Genomic DNA, 26,982 nt, shown 5'->3' with positions numbered 1-26,982 from the left:
AGGAATTGGTTGATTCGGTTTTTGTAAGATGTCGGGAAAATTTACGGTTTGGTACATGGCACTTCTAGCTACTACTTGGCTGAGTATGCTGATTTATATATGCCGTTTCCGAACTGAACATTATATTTTAGAACATTAAACACTAGGTGCCAGCAACATATTTGGTTGCAGTGTTTCAGCTATTCGGTTGCCTTTGGTTCTTAGATGTCCAGTGACTTACGTCTTACGTTTTTTTAAAAATTCACTGTATCTGATTGTTATTAATACTCTTGCTTATTTTCTGGCAGCCGTCAAAGTAACTGTGAGCGAAGTATCTCAATTACCTAGGGAGCTGAACGTCCCGGCTGGTACGAATGTTACTATGTTATGCAAATTTCCACTATCTCAAGATACTGTTGACGTTCGTTGGTGGAGGGAAGGCGAGAAGGCATTTTTAAAAAGCGACAGCAGAAGACATTTTATGCTAGGAAGGGGAAGGGAAGAACTTGCACTGTGGAATGCCAAAGTCGCCGACTCCGGACTGTATTACTGTGAAGCAAACTACCAGGGGCACTCTTTCGGGAATGGAAGTGGCACCAAGATCACTGTGTTCGGTGAGTGTGACTGTTTGGAGATTTTCAGCCCTGAGCATTTTACATAAAACTTAGTGATGAGGATAAAACGAAATGTTTCTACTTGATAAAGCAAGAGGCGACAATACATTTGTTTTCCGCGTTTAAATACACCCCAGTCCTGATATTCTAAATTCAGAATTTTAATGAACAGAAGAATTAATTACTTTTCATGTAGAATCTATTAGGCGCATAATAGAGTTACTTCTGTTTATCGTATCGCACTTCCCCGGACTCTTTCCCGCTGCTGTTCGTCCAACCCTGTTCATGAGCTATCTCCCAGTTAAACCTAATGTCCAAGGTTTATGATACCTTTGGATTTTACCCTTATTATCGCGCGAAGGTACTTTGAATACAACGAATTACTTGCCAAGTAATGTTAGGATTGTTTTGCATGCAAGAAGTTGAAATAATACGGATAATAATGTGAATGGCTGGAGTTGGATAACTCGATTCGTCATCACAGACGCCAAAAATATGAAAACATATACATCTCTATCAAAGAGTCTGTATGCCGCAGCACAATGCTCCATTTCCGTATCAACCAGTAGAAAGGAATAATACCCAGCTCCAAAAAACTTAATTCCAACATCAAGCAACAAATTGTCGCAGGCACTGAAAATTGTCATTCCAACTTTTTTCATGCAGGATTAGCAAAATCCACATTTCTTTCTCCATACAAAATGGGGAGAAATATACACCTCTCGAGATGAAGGTGAATTTTGATGGAGTTAGATAGTAAACGGTAGACAGACGGGCGCAAACCCACTCTCAACACCTCCGCTGGCAGCTAATTCCACAGTAGCATTACCGCCTGAATACAGACGTTTCTCCTCAGGTTTGTCTTTAATGCTTCTCAGTCACTCTTAAACTCTGATTTCCAATTGCATTCTTACCAAACCTCAGTGGATGAAGCAGGCTTTCATGCAGCATATTTGCCACCCTCATAATTTTGTATACCTCTGTCAAATGTTCGCTCATTCTCTTACGAATCATGGGAAAAATAATCTAATCTATATAAGCATATAACCATATAACAGTTACAGCACGGAAGGAGGCCAACTGGGCCCTTCTAGTCCGTGCCGAATGCTTTCTCTCACCTAGTCCCACCGACCTGCACGCGGCCCATAACCCTCCATTCCTTTCCTGTTCATATAGCTGTCTATTTTACTTCAAATGACAATATCGAGCCTGTCTCTACTACTTCTACTGGAAGCTCGTTCCACACAGCTACTACTCTCAGAGTAAAGAGGTTCCCCCTCGTGCTAGCCCTAAACTTTTGCCCGCAATTCTCAACTAATGTCCTCTTGTTTGACTCTCCCCTACTCTCAATGGAAAAAGCCTATCCACGTCAACTCTATCGATCCCCCTCATAATTTTAAATACCTCTATCAAGTCCCCCCTCAACCGTCTACGCTCCAGAGAATAACGACCCAACGTGTTCAACCTTTCTCTGTAACTTAGGTGCTGAAACCCAGGTAACATTCTAGTAAATTTTCTCTGGTAGCCTCTCCATTTTGCTGACATCTTTCCTGTAATTCGATGACCAGAACTGTACACAATACTCCAAATTTGGCCTTACCAATTCCTTGTACAATATTAACATTACATCCCAACTTCTACACTCAATGCTCTGATTTATAAAGGCCAGCATACCAAAAGCACTCTTCACCAACCTAGCCACATGAGATTCTACCTTCAGGGAACTATGCACCATTATTCCTTGATCCCTCTGTTCTACTGCTTTCTTCAATACCCTCCCATTTACCATGTATCTCATATTTTGATTAGTCCTACAAAACTGTAGCACCTCACACTTACCAGCATTAATCTGCATTTGACATCTTTCAGCCCACTCTTCTAACTGGCCTAAATCTCTCTACAAACTTTGAAAGCCTACTTCATTATCCACAAGGCCACCTATCTTAGTATCATCTGCATACTTACTGATGCAATTTACCACCCCATCATCCAGATCATTAATGTATATGGCAAACAACATTGGACCAAATACAGATCCCTGAGGCACACCATTAGTCACTGGACTCCAACCTGACAAACAATTATCCACCACTATTCTCTGGCGTCTCCCATCCAGCCACTGTTGAATCCATTTTACTATTTCAATATTAATATCTAACGATTGAACCTTCCTAACTAACCATCCGTGTGGAACCTTGTCTAAGGCCTTACTGAAGTCCATATAGACAACATCCACTGCTTTGCCCTCGTAAACTTTCCTAATAACGTCTTCAAAAAATTCAATCTGATTCTTCAAACAGGACCTTCCACACAAATCCATGTAGACTATTCCTAATCAGACCCTGTCTATCCAGATAATTGTATATATCATCTCTAAGAATACTTTCCATCAATTTGCCCAACATTGACGTCACACTTACAGGCCGGTAATTACTCTGAGAACCCTCTCCAAACAATGGAACAACATGAGCACTACGCCATCCCTACGGCGTTAACCCCGTGACTAATGACAGTTGAAATATTTCCGTCAGCCCCTGTTATTTCTGCACTAACTTCCCTCAAGGTCCTAGGGATTATCCTGTCAGGATTCGGAGAATTGTCCACATTTATATTCATTCAACGCTCCAACACTTACTGTTCTTTAATCAAAATAGTTTCCATAACTTCCCTACCTGTTTCCCTTACCTTACACAATTCAATATACTTCTCCTGAGTGAATACCGAAGAAAAGAATTTGTTCAAAATCTCCCCCATCTCTTTTTGTTCTGCACGTAGCTGTCTACTCTGATTCTCCAAGGGACCAATTTTATCCCTCACTATCCTTTTGCTATTAATGTAACTGTAGAAACCCTTTGGATTTATTTTCACCTTACTTTCCAAAACAGCCTCGTATCTTATAACCATATAACAATTACAGCACAGAAACAGGCCATCTTGGCCCTTCTTGTCCGTGCCGAACTCTTACTCCCATCTAGTCCCGCCGACCTTCACTCAGCCCGTAATCCTTCATTCCTGTCCTGTCCATTTATCTATCCAATTAAACTTTAAGCGACAACAGTGAAACCTGCCTCAACCACTTCTGCTGGAAGCTCGCTCCGCACAGCTAACACTCTCTGAGTAAAGAAGTTGCCACTCATGTTACCACTAAACTTTTGTCCTTTAACTCTCAACTCATGTCCTCTTGTTTGAATCTGCCCCATTCTCAGTGGAAGAAGCCTATCTACGTCAATTCTATCAATCCCCCTCATAATTTTAAACACCTCTATCAAGTTCCCCCTTAACCGTCTACGCTCCAAAAAATAAAGACCTAACTTGTTCAACCTTTCTCTGTAACTTATGAGATGAAACGCAAGCAACGTCTTAGTAAACCTCCTCTGTCCTGTCTCTGACATCTTTCCTATAATTCGGTGACCAGAACTGTACACAGTACTCCAAATTTGGCCTTACCAATGCCTTATACAATTTCAACATTATATCCCAACTCCTATCCTCAATGCTCCGATTAATACAGGCCAGCATGCCAAAAGCTTTCTTCACCGCTATATCATAGAAACATAGAAAATAGGTGCAGGAGTACGCCATTCGGCCTTCCGAGACTGCACCGCCATTCAGTATGATCATGGCTGATCATCCAACTCAGAACCCTGTACCAGCCTTCCCTCCATACCCCCGATCCCTTTAGCCACAAGGGCCACATCTAACTCCCTCTTAAATCCAGCCAATGAACTGGCCTCAACTGTTTCCTGTGGCAAAGAATTCCACAGAATCACCACTCTCTGTGTGAAGAAGTTTTCCCTAATCTCCGTCCTAAAAGGCTTCCCCTTTATCCTCAAACTGTGACCCCTCGTTCTGGACTTCCCCAACATCGGGAACAATCTTCCTGCATCTAGCCTGTCCAATCCCTTTAGGATTTTATACGTTTCAATCAGATCCCCCCCCCCTCAATCTTCTAAATTCCAACGAGTATAAGCCTAGTCGATCCAGTCTTGCATCATATGAAAGTCCTGCCATCCCAGGAATCAATCTGGTGAACCATCTTTGTACTCCCTCTATGGCAAGGATGTCTTTCCTCAGATAGGGGACCAAAACTGCACACAATACTGCAGGTGTGGTCTCACCATGGTCTTGTACAACTGCAGTAGTACCTCCTTGCTGCTGTTCTCGAATTCTCTTGCTATGAATGGCAGCATACCATTCACCTTTTTCACCGCCTGCTGTACCTGCATGCCCACTTTCAACGACTGGTGTATAATGACACCCAGGTCTCGTTGCAACTCGCCTTTACCTAATCGGCCACCATTCAGATAATAATCTGTTTTCCTATTTTTGCCACCGAAGTGGATACCCTCACATTTATCCGCATTAAATTGCATCTGGCATGAATTTGCCCACTCACCTAACCTATCCAAGTCACCCTGCATCCTGTTAGCATCCTCCTCACAGCTAACACTGCCGCCCAGCTTCGCGTCATACGCAAACGTGGAGATGCTGCATTTAATTCCCTCATCTAAGTCATTAATATATATAGTAAACAGCTGGGATCCCAGCACTGTGCCTTGCGGTACCCCACTAGTCACTGCCTGCCATTCTGAAACGGTCCCGTTTCAGAACACTCTTTGCTTCCTGTCTGCCAACCAATTCTCTATCCACATCAATACCTTACCCCCAATACCGTGAGTTTAAAGTTTGCACATTAATCTCCTGTGTGGGACCTTGTCAAAAGCCTTTTGAAAATCCAAATATACCACATCCATTGGTTCTCTCCTATCCACTCTGCTAGTTACATCCTCAAAGCCTTCTATGAAATTCGTCAGACATGATTTTCCTTTCATTAATCCATACTGACTTTGTCCGATGATTTCACCGCTTTCCAAATATGTTGTTATCAAAACTTTGATAACTGACTCTAGCATTTCCCCCACGATCGATGTTAGGCTAACCGGTCTATATTTCCCCGGTTTCTCTCTCTCTCCTTTTTTCAAACGGGGTTTACATTAGCTACCCTCCAATCCTCAGGAACTAGTCCAGAATCTAAAGAGTTTTGAAAAATTATCACTAATGCATCCACAATTTCTTGGGCTACTTCCTTAAGCACTCTGGGATGCAGACTATCTGGCCCTGGGGATTTAACTGCCTTTAATCCCTTCAATTTACCTAACACCACTTCCCGACTAACGTGTATTTCTCTCAGTTCCTCCATCTCACTGGACCCTCTGTCCCCTACTATTTCTGGAAGATTATTTATGTCCTCCTTAGTGAAGACAGAGCCAAAGTAGTTGTTCAATTGGTCTGCCATGTCCTTGCTCCCCATAATCAATTCACCTATTTCTGTCTGTAGGGGACCTACATTTGTCTCAACCAATTCTTTTCTCGAGATTCCCCATGAAATTCCACATTCAGCGAACTATGCATATTATTCCTAGATCACTCTGTTCTACAGCATTCTTCGATGCCCTATCATTTACCATGTATGTGTCATAAGGTGGTGGCTGGGAATGGACCCCAGTGCAAGACACAGACACTGAAGTACCAGGGACAGGACGAGGATACAGGGCGTTGGCAAGGACATGGACAGGAAAACCAGAAACCTGGAACAGGACTGAAGAAAAGAGTTAAGAGCCTGGGCTTGGACTCCTAGACAGAGACTGGACGAGGACCCAGTACCTGGGTCTTGCCTCTGGCTCTGACCCCAGAACTAGGCAAGGACGAGGCTTGGCAGGCAGGCAGGACGAGGCTGGAGTCTTCAGTCTTGAATCTAGTGGCTACAGACTTGGCTTGGTTTGGCAGGAGACTGTAGGCTAGAGACTTTGCTTGGCTTGGCAAGAGGCTAGAGGCTCGAGGCTGGAGTCTTCAAGCTTGAAGCTAGAGGCTAGTGACTTGGCTTGGCTTGGCAAGAGGCTAGAGGCTAGAGGCTGGAGTCTTCAGGCTCGAGGCTAGGCAAGTGACGAGGCGAGGCATGGCAGGAGGCTGGAGACTTGGGACTTGAGGCGAGGCGAGGCTGGAGGCAGGTGACTTGAGACGAGGCGAGGCTGGAGACTGGAGGCAGGAGAATTGAGGCGAGGCTTGGCAGGAGGCAGGTGGCTGGAGACTTGAGGCGAGGCTTGGCTCCTCCTGGGCAGGGCGCGGATCACCACCCGACAGAGGCAAGGGACAGGAAGGGACAGAACCAACCCCAGGTAACGGCAGGACGGCCTCGCTTACCTGGGCGGACGCAAGGGACATGAAGGGACAGAAATAACCCCAGGTAACGGCAAGGCGGCCTAGCTTACCTGGGCGGAGGGAAGGGACAGGAAGGGAGCTAGGTACAGGGTGGCTCCAGGACAAGACTGCCGGCGAGACGAGGTGAGAGTTACCGGCAAGACAAGGCAAGGCTTCTGGCAAAGCAAGGCGAGACGAGAACTTCAGGCGAGGCGAGAGTTACCGGCAAGACAAGGCAGGAAACAGAAGGCAGAGCAAGGGATACAATGAGTAAGGACAGCAGTAATCCAGCAGCCACACCCTGGTCTCTGGAGGTATTCATGCAGCCAGCCCCAACCAGCATCAGCTGCGTCAATTAGAGCTCAACCAGAACAGGCACAGTGTAAACAGGAAAACCTGGAGCAAGGGTCGATAGACCGGACCGTGAACCGGAATACGGACTTCACGGACCAGACCATGACAGTACTCCCCTCTCTACGGGAGTATCCTGCTGACCAAACAGAGTATCCAGACTATGGACGACCCGGGCAGGTGGGAGGGTAATTAACAGAAAGGAACCCCGGGAGCCCAGAGGAAAACGACAGTGTCTGTGTCGCTGGGTCCATGATTGGCTGGATCGTTCTGTCATCAGGTGGTGGCTGGGAATGGACCCAAGTTGAAGACACAGACACTGAAGTACCAGGAACAGGACTAGGATACAGGGCGATGGCAAGAATATGGACAGGAAAACCAGGAACCTGGAACAGGACTGAATAAGAGAGCTAGGAGCCCGAATTGGACTCCGAGGCAGGGACTGGACAAGGACCCAGTACCTGGGTCTTGCCTCTGGCTCGGACCCGAGAACTAGGCAAGTACGAGGCTTGGCAGGCAGGCAGGATGCAACTGGAGTCTGCAGACTTGAGGCTAGTGATTAGAGACAAGGCTTGGCAGGAGGCAGGAGGCTGGAGTCTTCAGGCTTGAAGCTAGAGGCTAGAGACTTGTCTCGGCTTGGCAAGAAGCTAGAGCTTAGAGACTGGAGTCTTCAGGCTCGATGCTAGGCAAGAGACGAGGCGAGGCTTGGCAGGAGGCTGGAGACTTGAGACTTGAGGCGAGGCAAGGCTGGAGGCTGGAGGCAAGAGACTTGACTTGAGGCGAGGCTTGGCAGGAGGCTGGAGGCAGGAGACTTGAGGCAGGGCGAGGCTGGAGGCTAGAGGCAAGAGACTTGACGCGAGGCTTAGCAGGAGGCAGGAGGCTGGAGACTTGAGGTGAGACTTGGCAGGAGGCTGGAGGCAGGAGACTTGAGGCAGGGCGAGGCTGAGGGCTGGAGGCAGGAGACTTGAGACGAGGCTTGGTAGGAGGCTGGAGACTTGAGACTTGAGGCGAGGCGATGCTGGAGGCTGGAGGCAGTAGAGTTGAGGCGAGGCGAGGCTGGAAGTAGGAGATTTGAGGCGACAAGATGTTGGAGTACAGTTGACAAGATGTTGGAGTACATTATTAAGGATAAGGTCTTAGGTTACTTTGAGACGTATAATACAGCATGCCATATCAGCATGATTTCCTCAAGGGAAACTCTCGCCAGAAAAATCTGATTGAATTATTTGAAGGAATGAAAAACAGGTCAGATACGGTAGGGAGAATCGATTGTTGCGTACTTGGATTTTCAGAAGGCCTCTGACAACGTACCACACAAAAGGCTGTTTAACAAGCTACAAGGTCAAAGTATCACAGGAAAGATTCAAGGGTGGAGAAAGTAGTGGCTGGTTGGTAAGGGACAAAGAATGGGAATAAAGGAAGCATTTTCTGGTTGGCTGTCCGTGACGAACGGTGTTCCACAGGGATCTGTGTTGTGACTGATTCATTTAAGGTTGTGTGTCAGTGATATGGATGATGGAATTGATGGCTTTGTTGCAAAGTCTGCAGTCAATATGAAGATAGGTGGACAGGCAGGTGGGTTTTAGGAAATAGAGAGGCAACAGAAGGACTTATGCAGACTAGGAGAATAGGCAATGAAATGGCGGATGGAATACAGTGTCGAGAAGTATGTGGTCATGCACTTTGGTGGACGGTATGAAAGGTTTGACTATTTTCTAACTGGAACGAAAATCTAAAACATTGAGGTGCAAAGGGACTTGGGAGTCCGTGTGCAGTATTCCATACAGGTTAATTTGCAGATTGAGTCTGTGGGCAGGAAAGCAAATGCAATGATAGCATTAATTTCAAGAGGACTGGAATATAAGAGCAATGATGTAATATCAAGACTTTATAAAGCACTGGTGAGGTGTCACGGCGTATTGTGAGCAGTTTTAAGCCCCTTATCTTGGAAGGCATGTGCCGAAACTGGAGAGGGCTCAAAGGAGGTTCTTCACAATGATTCCAGAATTCATTAGCTAATCCAATGAAGAGTCTTTTATGGCTCTGGCCTGTTTTCACTGGAATTCAGAAAATAAGAGCCGACTGTATTGAACCCTATTTAAAGGTGAAAGTACTTGATAATGTGGATGTGGAGAGGATGTTCCTATGGTAGGAAAGTCTAAGACCAGAGGTTGCAGCTTCAGAATAGAGGAGATGAGGAGGAAGGCCTTAAAAAGAGAATGGTAAACCTATGGAATTTTTTGCCGCAGGCAGCTATGGAAACGAAGTCTTTATGGATATTTAAAGCAGAAGTTGATAGGTTCTTGATTAGTTAGGGCATGAAGATCTACGGGGAGTCGGGCAACAGTGAGCTCCGGGTGGCTACTGCAGACAGAGCGAAATCCTAACTGCTGTGATAAACAGAGAAAGCAATCGAACTAGTAAAATGTCAGGCACGAGAAAATCTGCAGATGCTGGAAATTCAAGCAGAACAAACAAAATCCCGGTGGAACACAAGAGGCCAGGCAGCATCTATAGGAAGAAGTATAGGAGGAACTACTAAATCTCCCCTGTTAGACACCGACTAAAGCTGTAGCGGAAGAAGTCCATGTTTTACAGAACCTTACAATTGGGCTCAAGTTTTAGTAAGCTCTGAGTATGGTTAAATTGAAGTTATTCAGTTCCTTTTTGACCCTATGCAAGGTATTATTTCCACAAGCAATCCTGTAGCAGTGCCAATTCACTGTCAACCATTTTTCTGCAGGTCTTCACGCTTTAGAAAGATAAATCTATAGAATCAATGCGCTTAATATCGATTTGCATTTGCCTTCCTGGTTGTTTCACGAGGCAATGATTTGCCACGTTCAACACGGGGAACTGTTGGAGGAATGGTTCACATTCTGGGGAAAGCTCTATTACTGGATGTTTATGACTATGGAGCTCAACTGCAAGATCTGCAACACTCCCTGAGCAGTTGAGCTGCCAGAATATTTATCTCCATGTGCATTCGTACTATAGAAATATGTGATATTTTGGGTTTTGTAGCTCAGTCTTGATACGAAATGAAAAAAAAAATCCATACGTACCCAGGTTTTCAAAGCTAACGCCCGGCGCAAACCCAACTGTGCATTAAAGCTCAAATACCATTCAAAAGAGAACGTCCTCCTGACTTCGGACCTCTAAGCTTCGCCGTCGAGGTGTATTCTCTGAACTCTTTCATCCGTCTCCCAAACTGACTGTATTTCATTTTGTTTATTTTGCGACTGTCTCTGTTGGATGGTAACTCCATGTGTTCTGTGTGACTATATATACAGTGGCATGCAAATATTGGGGCACCCCGGTCAAAGTTGCTGTTGCTGTGAATAGTTAAGTGCGCAGAAGATGAACTGATCTCCAAAAGTCATAAAGTTAAAGAGGAAACATTCTTTTCAACATTTTAGGCAAGATTGGTGTATTATTTTTGATTTGTACAATTTTAGAGCTAAAATAAAGGAAAGGAGCACCATACAAAGGTTTGGGCACCACAAGAAATTTTACCAAGTTCTCAGACCTTAATTAGCTTTTTAGGGCGATGGCTTGTTCTCAATTATCGTTAGGAAAGGCCAGGTTATGCAAATTTCAAAGCTTTATAAATACTCTGACTCCTCAAACCTTGTCCCAATAATCAGTAGCCATGGGCTCCTCGAAGCACCTGCCTGATGCCCACAAAGCAGCAGAGGGCTATAAGAAGATAGCAAAGCGTTTTCAGGTAGCCGTTTCCACAGTTGGCAATGTAATTAAGAAATGGCAGTTAACAGGAACGGTGGTGGTCAAGTTGAGGTTTAGAAGACCAAGAAAACTTTCCGAGAGAACAGCTTGTAGGATTGCTAGTAAAGCAAATCAAAATCCCCGTTTAACTGCAAAAGACCTTCAGGAAGATTTAGCAGACTCTGGAGTGGTGGTGCACTGTTCTACCGTGCAGCGACACCCGCACAAATATAACCTTCATGGAGGAGACATCAGAAGGAAACCTATCTTGGGTCCCCACCACAAACTTCAGTCAGAGGTTTGCAAAGGAACATCTAAACAAGGCTGATGCACTTTTGAAACAAGTCCTGTGGACTGATGAAGTTAAAATATAAATTTTTGGCCGTAATGAGTAAAGGTATGTTTGGAGAAAAAAAGGTGCAGAATTTCATGAAAAGAACACCTCTCCAACTGTTAAGCACGGGGGTGGATCGATCGTGCTTTGGGCTTGTGCTGCAGCTCATGGCACTAGTCGAGGGAAGAATGAATTCAATTAAATATTAGCAAACTGTCGAAGCAAACATCATACCGTCTGTAAAAAAAAGATAAAGATGAAAAGAGGATGGCTTCTACAGCAGGACAATAATCCTAAACACACCTCAACGTTCGCAATGGACTACCTCAAGAGGTGCAAGCTGACGGTTTTGCCATGGCGCTCACAGTCGCCCGACCTAAACAGCATCGAAAACTTGTGGATAGACCTCAAAAGAGCAGTGCATACTAGAGGTCCAAGAATCTCACAGAACTAGAAGCCTTCTGCAAGGAAGAATGGGCGAAAACCCCCAAACAAGAATTGAAGGACTCTTAGCTGGTGATAAAAACGGTCATCTTTTTTTCGCTTGGCTATTAACAGTGACAGAATTTCTGACCAGGGGTGCCCAATCTTTTGCATGCCACTGTACTGTACTGTCTTTCGCAACTTGGCCCCAGAAAAAACAATGTTTCGCTTAGTGATGTGTGTGTACGGTTGAGCAACAATAAACAGAACGTGAAATTGAAAGAATTTATTAAATACTGGTTAATAGTGGCGGGTAACTAATTTTATAGTTGAGTGTCATGCCAGTTGTCTGGGAGATAAAGCAATCTACCTGCACTGAAATGGATCGAAAATACTCAAAATAAGTTTGTTTTTACTCAAGTTCCTCCTACTCCATTGGAAATCGTTCCTGTTGGAGGGTTTTCGTCTCCTCGAAAGCTCCTTTGTAAAACGGCTGCCTTCTACCCGGAGAAATTAGAAATCGTTTGGCAAAGAAATAACAAGCAAATTCGCACTGGAATAGAAAGTGTGACAAACCGGAGCGTGGACGGCTTGTACGAAGTATTTAGTTTATTGGAAATCACGCAGTCTCCTTGGGGAAAAGATATTTACACCTGTCTGGTGTCGCATGTCTCCCTCACGGTGCCTGCCAGTTTCAGCTACATCCAAGAGCAAGGTAAGATGGTGTCTTGATGAAGTTATGAATTTTGACCTCTGCCTTAAACGTTGAAACTTTAGATCTGCCTTATCGGCTGTGTTCTTCCAGGATTTTTAGTGTTTCTCTGGATTTCAGCATGTTCAGAATCTTTTGCGCTCAATGTAAGATGGAAGCGCTTACAATTCATGGTGCTGGGGTCAATGTGACCTTGTAAATGCAATAGCTGAACAGCAACACAAACACGAAAGAATGACTAATTATGAAGCTTCGTATTTGATAGAGAATATTCAACGTGAAACCTGTTCAAACACTAATGTGTTATTCCGTTAGTTTAAATTGTGTAGGACGAATTAAGAAATTGAATTCGTGCAGTATTTGTAAGGTTGCACACTTCTGAACATTTGCCCAAAATATGACAAAGCAAAACTTAAACTTTATATCTCATCGTGATATAACAACTGTGGGAATTTACATTTCCTGTATTATGATATATTTTCCGATATTGTGCAATGAAATTTGAAAGAAGCCTATAAAATATTTTGCATTGTTGATTCTCATGTGTGCATTTTTTTAGATGTATAAATACTTCACTGTTTCTTCTTTTCCCCCGTTGATCCACAAGGCGTTGAAACTAAATTTATTCTGGCATGTGCAGTGGGCGGATCGGCAATTTTAGCTCTGATAATAGTTTTGGTGAAAATCAAGTTAAAGAGATTGCACGGTAAGAGCCCTCATCGCTGAGAAATATCACCGCGATTCGTGCATAATAGATGTTCTAAATAAATTGAACTTCAAAAAGAATATATGTCATTACATGATTAGTCATAGATTGTAATGATAAAACCTGATTACATTGATGATCATCAGGCACAGCACAAGCTGGACCTTAAAATCCAATAATTTTACCAGTCCACGCGCTGTATTTACATGCTGTACCTTGCTCATAAATGCCGTCATATCCCTTTGGAATACCGCAAATGTAGTTTTGAATGCAATGGCAAATCTATATTTTGAAGCGTAAGCAACTTGGCGTAGGTCTATTGCTTACTGTGACTGTGGGAAGAAAACTGACGAACTCGTCAATGTCTCATTTGTTTTAATTTACACTTTAGCGACAGTATTTAAATGTAATATAGCCACTCATATGCTATTATCACTTCTCAGCTTCGTTAAATATCGTAGACTCTTGAACATAGTGCCATAATGTTGATGCACAGTATTAAGACAACAATACCACAACATGCTTTCTGAAAGATCCGTACTTTTAGCAGTTCCTCTAATGCGATGAATCCGATTGGCAGCAAACGAATAATGTCCAATCTTTACAATGCAAATAATTTATTTTATTTTTCTTAAGGGATTAGCACAAGTTCTTTGGACAGATGTCAGAATGAAGAGCCGGTAGGTGAAGTGGCTCGTCTACTTTCAGAGTGACGTATACGTATAGCAGAGATGTTACAAATTTATTTTGTTCTAACATTTGAAACGTGGGAAGGAAGAATGAATCTCTCTGAGAACTCTTTACTCTGAAGTATATATTCAAGCTGTATTTGAATTTTCCTGTTGCATCTGCTTCCTTTTTTCTTTCAGGATTCCACACCAGTTCACAACCGGTTGCACTAAGATGAACGGTAGTATATACTAATGTAGGCTGTTAATCGTACGTCGTGTGATGTAGAATTAAATACAAATCTAAGACTGAGATATTGTATATATCAAATGTCGGTTTACGAGAATCGCGGTGTAGTAATCAATGGGGAAATACAGTACCCGCATGAATCATTTCGCAATATGTGTTACATTTAATTTGAACGCACAGTAGGCAAAATTAAAAATGCAACGAAGCGCAACGAAATATTGTTTTGGAAAATCATATGAACTTTTTAACTCCGATTCTCAACAAAGATCTACACAGCACTGATTAACCTGCAATGGAATCGAATATGCTTCCAATTAACCGTGCAGTGATACCACATGTTAACGAAACTCCACAAGGTACCTCCGACTCCACGAGGCTATGCTGAATGATTATCTTCCTCAATTTTGAAAACAATGCCTGAAACTTATAAACGTATTGTCATCTCTCATTTTGGGTTTAATCCAAAATTAAAAATCTTTAAGGACATCCTGGGAAAGAGAAAACGCTGTCCTTTCAGATTGAACACCCCTGCCCAGAAAACAACATAAACGTTATTTTTTTCTCTTTGCTCTCATGTTTCCTGATCTACTGTGTGATTTATTTGTTTGTTTTACTTCAGAGTTCCAGCAATTCAATGTTATTAAATTTGTCCCAGCTGGATTCTTCCGTTAGCATATATTAAATCTTTATCGGTTGTATACCCATTTAACTAGAACTCGAAACGTCTTTTTGTGTTCCATTAATCACCTTTCCAATTTTAGCGCATGTTTTTACTTTACATAACGATAACAGGTGCAGCAGGTTTTCTTATCAGCAAAAAAAGATTGTCATATGTCTATCAGCGTTCGTAGAACTTCCTGAATTAAGGAGCGCTTCTGAAAGTAATATCTAAGTTGAAGCTGAAACGTTCAAGTTTTTTTTTACTGATGCTTTATTGCTCAAGAATGCTATGCCTTTATTTCAGCTAAAACAAATGCTGTTATACCGATTTACTGTAACTGGCACGTCCAACTGTTCTACTTATTTCAATTCGAATTTTATTGATTCACCAGCAAAACTAATAAGCTCAACAGTTGGCAAGATGCCCCTCCCGTATTTGCTACCTCGGTTAAGCCAGGCAGGAACAGTACATCAGGTTTTGCCATTTGTTCCAATGTTGTCAACCGAGATAATGCAAGTTTGAAGGGTCACAGATTCTAATTGCACCTTGGGTACGAAATCTGGTTATGCCAATAATTATAATAGTTTGGCGGGGCGCGTAAGTGAAACATATTAGATAAAGCCCATGTACAAAACTTAGAGGGACGTAAGGGATATGACAGAAGAGATGTAAAAAAAAAAAAGATGGCCGGGCCTGAGAAACCCATCCGATTGATAGGATGGTTATAAGTGGTTGTTTGGAAATCTAAAGTAAACGTAGCGACTTCCAGCGTGAAATGGTTTTGGTAACACGCAACAAAGTTGCTGGTGAACGCAGCAGGCCAGGCAGCATCTCTAGGAAGAGGTACAGTCGACGTTTCGGGCCGAGACCCTTCGTCATGACTTGAATTTCCAAGCATCTGCAGAATTCCTCATATTATGGTTTTGGTATCCCACTTCCGCTATAACATACGGAAAATATCACTATACGCGGACAAAATGTTATTCCAACCATTTTTTAATCCTTTTCTATTATTCGGTATTCCGAATCAAACTTAGTTCATGATCACTGACCTTTGTATCAGTTATCAGCATTAAATATGTTTTTTTTTTCTCACAGGCTGAACAAGCTGCGGTTGAGCACACGACTGAATATGCTCCACTAAATATGAGGCAGAGCAAAGTATTTCGCAAAGGTCTTCAAAAAGAAGAGCGCATTATCTATTCTCAGGTAGAGCAGAGAGATTGCAATCAATAACATATGAATTTGCCTCAGAGATATAACGCTTATCTATGGTTATATGGTTATATTAGGGACAGGAAAGGAATGGAGGGTTATGGGCTGAGTGCAGGTCGGTGGGACTAGGTGAGAGTAAGAGTTCGGCAAGAAGGGCCGAGATGGCCTGTTTCCGTGCTGTAATTGTTATACTGTAACAGAACCGTCCAACCCAACTGGTTGGTGCCGCCCAATTATACGCATGTGACCAATTAGCCAACATATCCGTACGTCTTTGCAATGTGGGAGAAAACCCGAGCTCCCAAAGAAAATCATACGGTCATGGGAAAACGAAGAAACACACCATTTAGTCGGGTACGGTAATTCAACCTAGATTACTGCTGCGTAATTGCGTAATGGTGTTACGCCAGCACTTTTATTCCTGGAACCATTCTCCTGAATCTTCTCTGAACTCTCTCCAACGTCAGTATATCGTTTCCAAAATAAGGAGCCCAAAATTGCAAACAATACTGTAAGTCCGGTCTCACGAGTGCCTTATAGAGTCGCAACATCGCATCCTTGCTCTTATATTCTATATTTCTCGAAATGAATGCTGACATTCCGTTCGCGTTCTTCACCACCGACTCAACCTGGAGGGTAACCTCTCGGGTATCCTGTACAGGGACGCCCAGGTCCCTTTCGATTTCTGCATTTCGCATTCTCTCCCCATCTAAATAATAGGCTACACGTTTATTTCTTCACTAAAGTGCATCACCATACACATTCTAACATTGTATTATGTTTGCTACTTCTTTGTCCATTCCCCCAAACTGCCTGAGTCTGTCTGCAGGCTCTCTGTTTCCTCAACACTTCCCGCTCCTCCACCTACGTTTGTATTATCAACAAATTTAGCCACAAATCTATTAATACCGTAGTCCAACTCATAAAAATACATAATAAAATCTGCGGTCGCAGCACCAGCCCCTATGGAATTCCGCTGGTAACCGGCAGCCAGCCAGAATAGGAGCACTTTGTTCCACTCTCTGTCTTCTGCCGATCAGCCAGTGCCTCACCGATGCCTGTAACTTCGCTGTGATTTCATGGGCTCTTATCATACTAAGCAGCTTCATACAGGGCATCTTGCCAAAGCCCTTCTGAAAATCCCGGTACACCATATATACCGCATCTCCTTTGTCTTTCCGGCTTGTAATTTCCTCAAAAATTTTCAGTAGGTCAAACAAGCAGGATTTTCCTTTCGGGAAACCATGCTGGCTTTGGCCTATCTTGTGTTATGCCTCGAGGTACTCCCTAATCTCATTCCTAACAACCGATTCCAGTATATATATATATACATTATCCAAAAGGAGGTTAAATTTACAGACCTGAGCAGACCTTTGTCACTGTACCATTTACGAACGAACACCCTCGAAATATCATCACATTTTTTCTCCAACCTGTGAACTCCCACCAGAAGTCATGAACATTGATCTCTCTAACTTTTGATACTTATTTCATCATTCCCCTACTCTTTGTTCTCTATTCCGAATTGTGGCTCCCCATCACCTCCACTGGTCGCCCTCCGTCTTCCATTTCTTCCAGGGTCCACGGTCTCCTCCTATCAGATTTCTTCTTGCACCCTTTTGCTTTTCCACTCATCACCTCCCAGCTTTACGTCAGTCCACCCCACATCATCCACACACCTTTTTACTCACATGGTTTCTCCTATCAGCTGTTATCTTATATTCCTTCCCCAGCTTCTTATTCTAGCTTTTGACTCCTTCTTTTGCCGTCCTGATAAAGAGTTTCGGCCAGAAACATTGACTGGTTATTTACCTTCGTACATGCTGCCTTACCTAATGAATTACATCAGCATCTTTCTTTGCATTCCTGCAGAATCCCTCGAGATTATCTTTCTTCCCTTGCTTTCATGAATTTAATTTCATATGTAATTTGCAAACGAGGAAAGACTAAAAAGCATGAATCTGGGAATAGACATCCTTTCCAACGCCCATTATCAGCTCCATAATGAACACAAATAACTGATAACAGAGGAACACTGATCCAACCGAACATTGGTGTTTTTCTTGGAAATACCGAACTGTGACAAAACAGTAACCATAGCGCAGGAATGAACAAAGTGCCAACGTTCATTCTATCAGTTGTTGGGTATCCACTGATGACAGTGTCTGTGTGCATTTCGAGTTCTGTTGGCAGGTGTGACTGAGGAAACACCGTGAGGTCTATAGACTAAACAGCTTGCAGCAATCGGATACATATAACACAATGATGTGCTTGTATTTTGAGTTAGCGAAATATTTTGAACCATACCTCCTGCTTCAAGGAGTTACCTACTCTCCCATTTAGATTTTGTTGAAGTTCATGTTAAGAAAGGGAAGAGAGCTGATTGTTCAGTGAGATAACACAGGTTCTTGGAGTTGAAATACCGTATGAATAAAAAGGCAAAGTTTGAAACAATGTTGACATAAAGTCTGTGCAAAACGGCAGAAATCTAAAATTGATAAATTATGAGTGCATCACTAAGTTACCCTACAATTTTTGATTCAATTTGCTCAACTCAAGGGATTCTCGATTAACCACTGATTTTGAAATATTTTCACAGACTAAAAGAAATGGAGCTGACAAATTGACCTACGCTGCTCTGCAGCTTCCCGATTCCAAGAACACCTCAGGATCCACACATCAAAACCAACATACATTGTACTCTGATGTGAATACATCAAAGAAACTGTGAAGCTGAGAATCTAACTGCAGTGCAGAGCTATAGACTATCAATCAGTGCAGACCCCAGGCATTGCTTCTTTTCATTTCTTGCATCCAGACAAAGATTGTTAATCGATATCACATGTATAAGTTAGGAAGATTAGAGATCAATTTCATCTTTGATTTGTTGGAAGCGATTATCACAGGAAAAAAAATATAAAAGTCTGAAACTACAGAATGAGATGGGGAATAAGCCTCTATCTTTTCTACCCCGTGAGAATCACCATTGAACAGTCCCCGATCATTCTATGATACAAACCTACTTTGCCTAAAGTACCGACCCACCAACAAGATATTCCATCCGCAGTCCTCAGAGTATGAAAAAAAAATCAGAAATTCGTCATCCACCAGCGAGAGAAACTTCATTTGCAGGGTAAAAAACGCCAGCAGAGCAGTTATTCTTGCTCACTTATGTCAACGTTCCACCGAGTGAAATATAGATTTGAAGATGTGAATAAAATCGCAACATGTTCTCGCGATAACACCGCTGTGTTTGAATATTGATCAGTAAATGTCTGATGATAAAAAAATCAGTGCTCTTCTCTTTCATATACATTCACGGTTTGCTGCTGAAAATTAGCTGTAAAATTAGCTTTTGGGGCAGGTGTGACCTGTATAAAAAGGACAGGTTGCACTTGAATCCGAGGGGGACCAATATCCTGGCGGGGAGATTTGCGAAAGCTACTGGGGAGAATTTAAACGAGAATGTTTGGGGGTGGAAGTCAAATTGAAGCGACTAGGAGAGAGAAGGTTAATTCACAAATAGAGAAAGCTAGTAGGCATTGCGTTTGGTGGGGGGGGGGGGGTAGGCAGGAGACAGAGAAGGGGAGCGCACTGACCGAAGATATAGGGTAGAAGGAAGAAAAAGATAATAAAGTTGTTTGCACCATGAGGGATAAACAGAAAGTAAGATGTGGAGAGTTACTTTTATGCCTCTATTTTAATGTTAGGAGCATTGTAAAAAAGGTGGATGAGCTTAGAGCATGGATAGATACCTGGAAATATGATGTTGTAGCTATTAGTGAAACATGGTAGCAGGAGGGGTGTGATTGGCAACTAAATATTCCTGGAATTCGTTGCTTCAGGTGTGATAGCATCGGAGGAGTAAGACGGGGAGGTGTTGCATTGCTTGTCAGAGAAAATATTACAGCGGTGCTTTAGCAGGATAGATTAGAGGGCTCGTCTAGGGAGGTTATTTGGATGGAATTGAGGAATGGGAAAGGTATAGTAAAGCTTACAGGGTGCATGATAGACCAGATAATGGGGAGCGAGAATTGGAGGAGCAAATTGTTAAGGAGGCAGCAGATATTTGTAGTATGCACAAGGTTGTGATTGTGGAAGATTTTAATTTTCCCCACCTAGACTGGGAAACCCATTCTGTAAAAGGGCTGACAACAGAAATTCTGCAGATGCTGGAAATTCAAGCAACACATATCAAAGTTGCTGGTGAACGCAGCAGGCCAGGACGAAGGGTCTCGGCCTGAAACGTCGACTGCACCTCTTCCTAGAAATGCTGCCTGCCCTGCTGCGTTCACCAGCAACTTTGATGTGTGTTGCTGAAAAAGGGCTGGATGGTTTGGAGTTTGGAAAATGTGTGCTAGACAGTTTTTTGCAGCAATACACAGAGGTACCAACTAGAGAAGGGGCAGTGTTGAATCTCCTGTTAGGGAATGAGATACGACAGGTGACGGAGGTATGTGTTGGGGAGCACTTTGGGTCCACTGATCACAATTTCATTAGTTTCAATATAATTATGGAGAAGGATAGGACTGGACCCAGGGTTGAGATTTTTGATTAGAGAAAGGATAACTTTGAGTAGATGCGAAAGGACTCAGAAGGAGTGGATGGGACAATTTGTTTTAATGGAAGGATGCAATTGAGAAATAGAGATCATTTAAAGGTGAAGCTTTGAGGCTACAGAGTTTTTAGGTTCCTGTTAGGTTGAAAGGAAAGAGTAAAAGTTTGAGAGAGCTATGGCTTTCAAGGGATATTAGAAACTTGGTTCGAAAAGAGAGAGAGCTACGATAAATATAGTCAGTTTGGACTAAGTGAGGTGCTCGAGGAATATAAAGAATGTAAAAAGAATCTTAAGAAAGAAATTAGAAAAGAAGAAAGAAGGTATAAGGTTGCTTTGGCATGTAAGATGAAAATAAATCCAAAGAGTTTCTGCAGTTATATTAATAGGAAAAGGATAGTGAGGGATAAAATTCGTCTCTTAGAGGATCAGAGTGGACAGCTATGTGCAGAGCCAAAAGAGATGTGGGAGATCTTGGACAATTTCTTTTCTTCGGTATTCATTAAGGAGAAGGTCATTGACTTGTGTAACGTAAGGGAAACAAGTAGGTAGTTATGGAAACTATGATGATTAAAGAAGAGGAAGTACTGGCGCTTTTAAGGAATATAAAAGTGGATAAGTCTCCGGGTCCTGACAAGATATTCCTCAGGACCTTGAGGGAAGTTAGTGTAGAAATATCAGGGGCTCTGACAGATGTATTTCAAATGACATTAGAAACAGGGATGGTGCCGAACGACTGGTATAATGCTCATGTGTTTCCATCGTTTAAAAGGGGTTCTAAGAGTAAACCTAGCAATTATCTGCCTGTAGGTTTGACGTCAGTGGTGGGAAAATTAATGGAAAGTATTCTTATAGATGGTATATATAATTATCTGGACAGACTGGGTCTGAATAGAAACAGTCAACATGGATTTATGCGTGGACGGTCATGTTGACAAACATTATTGAAATTTTGAAGAGGTGGCTTGGAAAACTGACGAGGGTAAATCGGGGGAATTTGTCTATATGGACTTCAGTAAGGCCTTTGACAAGGTCCCACATGGAAGGTAGTTAGGACGGTTCAATCGTTAGGTATTAATATTGAAGTAGTAAAATGGATTCAACAGTGGCTGGATGTGAGATGCCAGAGAGTGGTGGTGGATAACTGTTTGTCAGTTTGGAGGCCGGTGACTAGTGGTGTGTCTCAAGGAGCTGTACTGGGCCCAATGTTGTTTGTTATATACATTAATAATCTGGATGACGGGGTGGTAAATTGCATTAGTACGTATGCGGATGGTACTAAGATAGGTGGCGTTGTGGATAATGAAGTCGGTTTTCAAAGCTTGCAGAGTGATTTAGGCCAGTAAGAATAGTGGGCTGAAAGATGGCATATGGAGTTTAGATTATGAAGACACGTAGTCCCCTTTTTATTGTCATTTAGTAATGCATGCATTAAGAAATATTACATTATTTCCTCCAGTGGGCTATCACAAAACACAGGACAAAGCAAGAATGAAAAAACTAACAAAACTACATAATTATACATATAATGACAAACAGTGTAACAATACTATAACTTGATGAAGAAAGTCCACGTGCACAGTAAAGTTCAAAGAGTCTCAAATGTCCCACATCTCGCGCAGGCGGGAGAAGGAAGGAAGAAAAACTCTCCCTGCCATGCTGACCATAATCGAACTCTGATCATCCGAAAACTTCAAGCTCTGATCAACTCTCCGAACACCGAGTACTGAGCGGCATCTCTGCGGAACGATTCGACCTCCTTCTCGGTCGCCAAAAGCAGGCAAGGCCGGCGATTTTGAAACCTACCCTCCGAAAGATTCCCGACCACACAGTAACGGCAGCAGTGAACGACCGTTTCAGAAATTTCTCCAGATGTTCTTCTATGCTTTCACGTCCATTCTCCTTCAAATCAGAATTAATGCTCATAAGTCTGAGGTGCTACATTTTGGTAGGACTAATCACCATAGGACATACATGGTAAATTGTAGGGCATTGCGGAATGCAGTAGATCAGAGTGATCTAGGAATAATGGTGCATATTTCCCTGAAGGTGCAATCTCATGTGGATAGGGTGATGAAGAAAGCTTTTGGTATGCTGGCCTTTATAAATCAGAGCATTGAGTATAGAAGTTGGGATGTAATGTTGAAATAGTACAAGGCATTGCTGAGGACAAATTTGGAGAATTGTGTGCAGTTCTGGTCACCGAATTATAGGAAAGATGTCAACAACATAGAGAGAGTACACAGGCGAGTTACTAGATTGTTCCCTGGGTTTCAGCACCTAAGTTACAGAGAAAGGTTGAACAAGTTAGGTATTTATTCTTTGGAGCATAGAAGATTGAGGCGGGACTTGATAGAGGTATTTAAAATTATAAGGGGATAGATAGAGTTGACGTGGTTAGCCTCTTTCCATTGAGAGTAGGGGAGATTCAAACAAGAGGACATGAGATGAGAGTTATGGGGCAAAAGTTTAGGGGTAACACGAGGGGGAATTTCTTTACTCAGAGAGTGGCAGCTGTGTGGAACCAGCTGCCAGCAGAAGTGGCAGAGGCAGGTTCGATTTAATCAATTAAAAGAAAAATGGATAGGTATATGGACGGGAATGGAAGGTTATGGGCTGAGTGCAGGTAGATGGGACTTGGTGAGAGTAAGCGTCGGGCACGGACTAGAAGGGCCGAGATGGCCTGTTTCCGTGCTGTAATTGTTATATGGTTATATGTTATATGGTTAAATACAGCTGCACTATCGCAACAGCCAGGGCAACAAAAAGGCAAGACAAAAAACATAGCAACCTGTGTGCCTGTCCCAGCCCACATTGAAACAGTGGACATACGCACATGGTCACATTAAAGGAAATCAGGTTTAGCCTAATCATAACATTTGACTAAAAACGTAGACGGTGATAAGTAGATTTATATAGGAATCACTTGTCTAGAAGTGTACTCTCGAAGAATATGGTGCTTTGGACAGATTCCTCAGCGATTAATAACTGGCCAATATCCCAATATAGTAAAATAAATCTGAAATATGCCCAGCATTTATTTGGCCCGTAGTCCTTAAATGGACACATTAATTCCGGTTCAGGTAGATGTATGTGTGACACAACAGGCTGATCATCCTGTTATAATAATATATTATCGTTGTTCATCAGGTCAGCGTAGTTGGTGGATAAGGTGCGGGACTAAAGAAGGTAGGGAATAGGTACCGAAAACATCGGCAGTGAAATAAATCCTCTGTCTGATAAATCAAACGACAATCTATTCCTGAAAGAGTTTCGGCAATCCAGAGAAATACGCAAAATAATAGAAACGTACACGCTTTGAAACAAGAGTGGGCCGCTCAGACCTGTTCTGCCGGATATACTGGCTGGGACAGAGGTACCTTTGAGAATCATCCATTCATTTTCTTCTCCTCGGTCACTTCACATCTCAAATCTCGTCGATTTCTCCACTTTTAAATATTGCTTTGATAATTACTTTCAAGTAATAATATCTTGTTCATGTACTCTTATCTTTCTTATTGATACTTTATTGTGGCCAAACAATTGATACTAGAATGTACAATCATCACAGCGATATTTCATTCTGCGCTTCCTTCTCCCTGCATTACAAATCGATAGCAAATATTAAAAATTTAAATTATAAATCATAAATAGAAAATAGAAAAATGGAAAGTAAGGTAGTGCAACAAAACCGAGAGGCAGGTCCGGATATTTGGAGGGTACGACCCGGATCCGGTCTAGGATCCGTTCAGCAGTCTTATCACAGTTGGAAAGATGCTGTTCCCAAATCTGGCCGTACGAGTCTTCAAGCTCCTGAGCCTTCTCCCGGAGGGAAGAGGGAGGAAATGTGTGTTGGCTGGGTTGGTCGTGTCCTTGATTATCCTGGCAGCACTGCTCTGGCAGCGTGCGGTTTAAAGTGAGTGCAAGGACGGGAGATTGGTTTGTGCGATGTGTTCACGATCTTCTGCAGCTTCTTCTAGTCTTGGACAGGACAACTTCCATACCAGGTTGTGATGCACCCCAGAAGAATGCTTTCTACGCTGCACCTATAAAAATTAGTGAGGGTTTTAGGGGACAGGTCAAATTTCTTTGGTTTTCTCAGAAAGTAAAGGCGCTGTTGGGCCTAATTGGCAGAGGACTCTGCTTGGTTGGACCAAGTCAGGTCATTTGTGATATTGACCCGGAGGAACTTAAATCTTTTGACCTGTTCCACTTGCGCACCAACAATGTAAATTAGGTCGTGCGGTGCGCTACTCCTTCTGAAGTCAACAACCAATTCCTTCGTCTTGCTGACGTTGAGGGATACGTTATTGTCTTCGCACCATGCCACCAGGTTCTTAATTTCCTCTCTGTACTCAAACTCATCATTACCCGAGATACGGCCTACAATTGTCGTGTCATCAGCAAACTTATATATTGAATTCAATGGAAACTTGCTACACAATCATGGGTGTACAGTGAGTACAGCAGGGGCCTCAGTACACAGCCTTCTGGTGCACCGGTGCTCAGAGTTATTGTAGAGGAGAGCCTGTCCCCTATTTTCACAGCCTGGGTCTTGTCTGTGAGGATGTTGAAGATCCAGCTGCAGATCTGAGTGCTAAAGCAAAGGTTCCGGAGCTTAGCAATCAGTTTATTTGGAATGATGGTATTAAAGGCTGAGCTGTAGTCAATGAAAAGGAGCCTTACGTATGCCTATTTATTCTCCAGATGTTCTAAGGGGGAATGTAGGGCCAGAGAGATGGCATCTGCCGTTGACCTGTTGCTCCAGTAGGCGAATTGCAAAGCGTCGAGGTTGACCGCTAGGCTGTGGTTGATGTGTGCCATAACCAATCGCTCGAAGCACTTCATAGTAATTGATGCTAGAGCCACAGGTCGATAGTCATTCAGGCATGCCACCTTGCTCTTCTTCGGCACTGGGATTATCGTTGCCTTCTTAAAACACGAGGGGATCTTAGACTGAAGCAAGGAGCAGTAGAAGATGTCAGCTAACACTCCAGCTAGCTCGCTTGCACAGGCCCGGAGAACCCGTCAGGGGACGTCATCTGGGTCCGTCGCCTTCCTTGGATCTATCCTCAGTAAGGACCTTCTAACGTCCTCCTAGGTGTCGCTGAATCTCGATGCCACCAGGTATGGCCGATCCGGAGGGAACAAGACGCTCCTCTTCCGTTCGAATCTTGCGTAGAACACGTTAAGTTCGTCAGGAAGAGAAGCGCCACAGTTATTGATATTCCCAGCCTTTTCTTTGCCCCCAGTGATATCATTTAGACCCTGCCATAGTCTACTGGCATCCCTCTGGTTAGCCTGGACTTCCAACTTGGCTCGATATTGCCTCTTGGTGCCCTTAGTGGCTTTCTAGAGTTCACGCCTGGATTCCGTGTAGCGACTGGTATCCCCGGACCTAAAAGCCGCAGCTCTAGCCTTCAAATGGGACTTGACCTCATAATTCATCCAAGGTTTCCGGTTAGGGAATACCCGGATCGTCTTGCGAGACACACAGTCCTCCGTGCATTTCCAAATAAAGTCCGTGACAGATAAGGCATACTCATCGAACTTAGCTGCCGAGTCCTGGAATACTAACTAGTCCACCGATTCAAAGCAGTCACGGAGGACCTCATCCGTTTCCTCCGTCCAACGCGACAATACTTTTGACACCGTGAACTCCCGCTTTAGTTTCTGTTTGCCAGCCGGGAGGAGGAGTACGGCCTGATGGTCCGATTTTCCGAAGTAAGGTCGTGGACGGAACGGTAGGCATCCTTGGCTGCTCTGTAGCAGTGGTCAAGTACATTCGGGCCTGTGGTGGGGCAGGAGACATGTCGATATAACTTTGGTAGCGCCTTTCTGAGGTTGGCCTTGTTAAACTCCCCGGCTGTAATGAGCAAAGCCTCCGGATACCTGGTCTCAAGTTCACTGATGTTGGCATACAGTATGTTCAGAGCACACTCCACGACCGCCCGGGGGGGCGGGGGGTGGGGTGGAATGTAGACCACTGTCACTATGACCGAGGTGAATCCTCATGGCAGATAGTAGGGACGACACTTCACCGACAGGTGTTCCAGGTCCGGTCTGGGATTTGTCAGTGCCACAGTGTCCGAATACCACGCAGTGTTGATCAGTAGGTAGACACCACCTCCCCTCGTCTTGCCCGAACACGTCATGCGGTCCATCCAATGGATCGAAAATCCGATCGAAAGTCGGATGGCACAGTCGGGGGTGGCAAGGGAGAGCAAGGTCTCGGTGAAACAGAATACACAGCAGTTCTGCCTCTCCCCGCAGTAGGTGAATCTCCCTTTAAAATCATCCACCTTGTTCTCTATGGCTTGCACAATAGCTAGTAGGTTGGTTGGCATAGCCAACCTGAAGCCCCTCATCTTCAGTCTGACCAGCAGCCCAGCTCTTTTCCCACGCTTCCTCAGTAAATAGTGCATTTTTCCAGGTTTCCATCGATGCAGTGTGTTGTCTGCTTTTTGAGGTCGGTGGACGCGTCCCGCGGGGATTGATCGGCGGGTCGCGTTGTCGGGCGCTCCGGGTCGGGCCGAGTGACGGACGAGGCTCCGCTGCCACTTCAAGTTGCCGGGGGCCCGGACCGTCGA

General features: G+C 43.6%; 1 protein-coding gene across 1 annotated transcript; it reads left to right on the top strand.

Annotated features, from left to right (window-relative positions):
• Positions 1-19,083, top strand: LOC140210246 (uncharacterized). The gene is made up of 7 exons (XM_072279129.1): positions 1-83; positions 288-593; positions 12,047-12,340; positions 12,945-13,043; positions 13,680-13,723; positions 15,721-15,831; positions 18,437-19,083. Exons 1-7 carry the CDS (start codon positions 29-31, stop codon positions 18,566-18,568), a joined length of 1,041 nt encoding a protein of 346 aa, XP_072135230.1. The 5' UTR covers positions 1-28; the 3' UTR covers positions 18,569-19,083.
• The last annotated feature ends 7,899 nt before the right edge of the window (positions 19,084-26,982 follow it).

Source organism: Mobula birostris, chromosome 15, assembly GCF_030028105.1.
Source record: "Mobula birostris isolate sMobBir1 chromosome 15, sMobBir1.hap1, whole genome shotgun sequence".
NCBI classification, from domain to species: Eukaryota; Metazoa; Chordata; class Chondrichthyes; order Myliobatiformes; family Myliobatidae; genus Mobula; species Mobula birostris.
The sequence above is the reverse complement of the archived record's forward strand: the minus strand, read 5'-3'. Positions and strand labels throughout refer to the sequence as shown.